This window comes from Myotis brandtii, unplaced genomic scaffold (genome assembly GCF_000412655.1).
Source record: "Myotis brandtii unplaced genomic scaffold, ASM41265v1 scaffold203, whole genome shotgun sequence".
Taxonomy (NCBI): domain Eukaryota; kingdom Metazoa; phylum Chordata; class Mammalia; order Chiroptera; family Vespertilionidae; genus Myotis; species Myotis brandtii.
The window spans coordinates 4268-8108 of record NW_005357559.1 but is presented as its reverse complement, the minus strand read 5'-3'; the positions used below and the strand labels follow the sequence as shown (position 1 = coordinate 8108).

The 3841-nt window shown below is 41.0% G+C and overlaps 1 protein-coding gene across 1 annotated transcript; it reads right to left on the bottom strand.

Moving 5' to 3' along the window:
* Window positions 1-2333: 2333 nt before the first annotated feature.
* LOC102263200 (upstream-binding factor 1-like protein 1) lies at window positions 2334-3465 on the bottom strand. The gene is given in 2 exon segments (XM_014538898.1): window positions 2334-2853; window positions 2855-3465. Coding segments are annotated over 2 exon segments (1131 nt in total).
* Window positions 3466-3841: the final 376 nt, after the last annotated feature.

Sequence of the window (3841 nt, the reverse complement as noted above, 5' to 3'; positions counted from 1 at the left end):
ACACCATACACATCATGGCACTCAGATGGTTCCCTGATACTTAACATTCATTTTCTCTCCAATTTTATGCAAAGTGAAAGATACTAAGTGCTAATGTACCCAGTCTAGGTGTCTGGAACAGTTCTGAGAGATTTCCCTCCCTGGATCCTCTCCCATAAATACGTTTTCTTTTCATTTTCTAGGGGAAAGAGAGGGGGAGATCCTTCAGCTTTATTGTAATAATGTGTCCTATTTCCCTCAGCCTGCTACCCCCAGTCAGGTTTCATTACTGTGGGGAAAACAATTCAAACCTAGTTTATGAAAAAGAGTTAGTGAATGTAGTAAATATACCCAGAAGCTTTGTGTAAATGTCACATTCCCAGCACAGGAATGTCTGGAAAATATGCCTAGACTCTAGCCATCTTTTCAATATGGAATAAAAAAGCAGGTTTATTTCTGGAATATGATGAATGTTTAATATTAGGTCATGCAATAACCCAATTCCTGATACAAATATACGTAAGGCAAATATTATTGGTCAATGATAGAAGTGATGCGTTAAATAATAATACACATTATGTAGTGAAAACTATAATATACATACATATGCATTTTCTGAATAGGATGTATAGCTTATTTTAAATGTACTATTAATCAGCATAATTTCAATAGTTGCAAATCCTTCAAACATGAGTTTGAAAGTCAGAAGCAGGACAAGCACATATCACTGCTGTTACTTAACGTTGTTCTGAATATTCCAACCAACACTTTTAGAAAGAGAAAGGATTAGAGGTATAAAACATGTTAATGCTGCCATTATTTTCTAAAATGTACTCTTTATCTAGAAAAACACTTAATAATAATTCACTAAGATATGCGATTATCTAAATGCTCAAACCTTGATGGTTTTCATATGAAAATGATGCAATTACTTTTATCATGCTTATATTCATGAGAACACAATATGGAAATAGCCAGGAATATACAGGGGGAAAGGATTTAATTTAATCTCACATTAAATAGATTTTCAAATACATTAAACCAAATAATAATCAAAGCAATGTGGTACTGCCACAATAATTCACAGGCAGACCAGTAGAACAGAATAGTGTATATTTACACATCTATATCTTTCTATGTATCTATCTATGTATCTATCTATATACTTTTTGTTGTTGTTAATCCTCACCTGAGGATTTTTTCCCCATTAATTTTAGAGAGAGAGAAATCTATGTGAGAGACAAATCGGTTGGTTGCCTCCCAAACACACCCCAAGAGGGGGCAGGGATTAAACCTGCAACCCAGGTAGGTGCTCATGATCAGGAATTGAACTCAAGACCCTTTGGAGTGAAGGCCAATGCTCTAAACACTGAGGACAGCAGCCAGGGCTATCCAGGAATTTCTTTCTTTCTTTCTTTCTTTCTTTCTTTCTTTCTTTCTTTCTTTCTTTCTTTCTTTCTTTCTTTCTTTCTCTCTCTCTCTCTCTCTCTCTCTCTCTTTCTTTTCCCCTTCCTTCCTTCCTTCCTTCCTTCCTTCCTTCCTTCCTTCCTTCCTTCCTTCCTATCCACCCTGAAAGATAAATAGGAGATTCACTTGAACCTGAAGCAACAGAAAGGAATTTGGGATTTGCCAAGAACAAATGCAGACACTACTTAGAGCAGCAGTGCCCCAAATTATAAAACATTTATTCCATGGAGGCCCTCATTCAAAGGAAATAGCTAACCTTAGGAAATATAATTTTATTTGAAATTAGTAAAAAAGTCTCATAGAGATGTAAGAGTTCAATATACATGTATAAATATTGCCTGCTACATGATGCTGCCCACTCTCACATTAAGAATGACCAACTCCTTTCTCACACCAGATTGTAGTGTAAGAGTCCAGAGGTAGAGTTCTTGCAGAGAATGTAGGAGTCACAGGCTCATGGTGACCCCAGACCACCTCTGGCAGACAGAAAATGAGGAAAGCAAAACTTCTTTCTTCAGAAATATGCAGTCCAGTGCAGTGTGCTCCTCACAGCTGCCCAATCATCTCACTGTCTATTTCAAGATCCTTCATTGCATGGAGATCCTAGGGGTTGTGGTACTGATGGTGTAGGGGACCCAATACAGGCTCACACATATTTCTTCTCCAGAAGGAACCTCTCTTCCCAGGTGTGTGGACCTGATATTGAGAGTTCTGTCCCAATTTCCTGCTTCCCAACCTGTCCTACTCTGTTTTGAGGAGGAGTAGGGGAAAGGAAGGGAGAAGCAAAGCAATAAACAGGGACAGGGAGAAGAGCCCTTCAATGTACATAGATGCCAAAGACTTCTGTTGGGAAGTTCTCTATCCCGCCATCCAGGAATGCACAAAGCTCAGTTGGAGGAGTCAGAGGCTTTCTGCCTTTCCCCCATGTTCCTTCTTTTCTTCAGATCCCCGTGAGGAATGAGAACAGTCCCCATTTGTCTCTGAAGATGCCATCCTGGGAGCCTGTGGCCCCAGTTATGTGCAAGCCCTCCTGGCAGAGGCCTTGCTGGTGGAGACTGCACAACTGTCCTGATGATCTTGGGGTCTGGCCCTCCACGCATTCTCATGTTCTTCCGCTTCCCAGAGGTCCTCTCTCTGTAGGTAGCGTACTCTTCAGGAGACAGACACTTGAGCCAGTGCTCCAGGTCCACCTTGTACTGTTTCTGCAGCTCCTCAGCCTGCTTCCTATAATGCTCCCTCTGGCTCCTTGGGATGTGCTGCCAGCGTCTGCTCATCTCCACCATGCGCTCCCTCTGGGGCAGGCCTTGCAGCTCCTTACTCCACCACAAATCCTGGTGGAACTTCTGGAATTCGTTCATGGGGGGCTTCTTGGGCTCTCCATGGGATTTAAACTCAGAAAAATAGTTTTTTGAGGGAAGACTTCACTTTCTTCCCTTTTCTCTGAAATTTCTTGGGGGCTTTGGTTTGGCTCCTTTTGGGGACAACAGGGTTCTGCACCAGCTCAGGGTGGTCTATCTTGAACTGAACCAGTTTCTCCTGAAACTCCTGTTTCTCCTTCTGGAAATCTTGAATATATTTCATCTTCATCTCCTCTGGGAGCTCCTTGTATTTCTCAGACATGACCTTGGTCAGCTCCTGGTTCTTGAGTTTGGGGTGCATTTGGGAATATTCGAAACGCTTCTCCTTGAAGAAGCGGAGGTAAGGAGTCAGGGGCTGTTTGGGCATGTCTGGATGTTTCTTAAGTTTTTTGCTTTTATAAGAATTTTTAACATGTTCCTTAGCTTCCAGGACTAATTCTGTCAAAGTACGATACTTTCTTATCTTACTAGAAATCTCTAACCACTTGAGTTTGCATCGTTCTCCAGAATAACCTTTAAAAGCTACTTTTCCCCAGTCCATATGTGACTGGGTTGTTTTGAATGTGTGGTTGTCATTGGCTGGGAGATTATTCTTCATGAGGTCCAGTAACATCACAATGTCTTCTTTGGGCCATTGGTCTTGGCCGTTACTCAATGCCATTTCTAGGACTTTGGGCCACTTATGAGGCCCCAGTTATGCAACCACCAAAGCAGAAACTCAAAAGTCTTCAAGCTTAAGACTTAGCAGCTGAGCTATTTTGGAAGTTCTGCAGTGTGTGTTCTATGTTTCTGAGGAGCAATAGAAAAATGAATGAGAAAATCAGAACTCACTCGGGATATGTCCCTCATACAATTAAATAGCCTTAATGAAATAAGTAAAAAATGGCCTGCCTACCTCTGAAGCAAAATTTATGTTTACCTTCCATATGCTACATTTGCACTTTTCAAAAGAGTTATATTAACTTTCATTCTAGCCTGCCTTTTGCCAGATCTCACCAGGGCCTTTGTTAAATAGAACAATAACTGGCTTTTCAAGG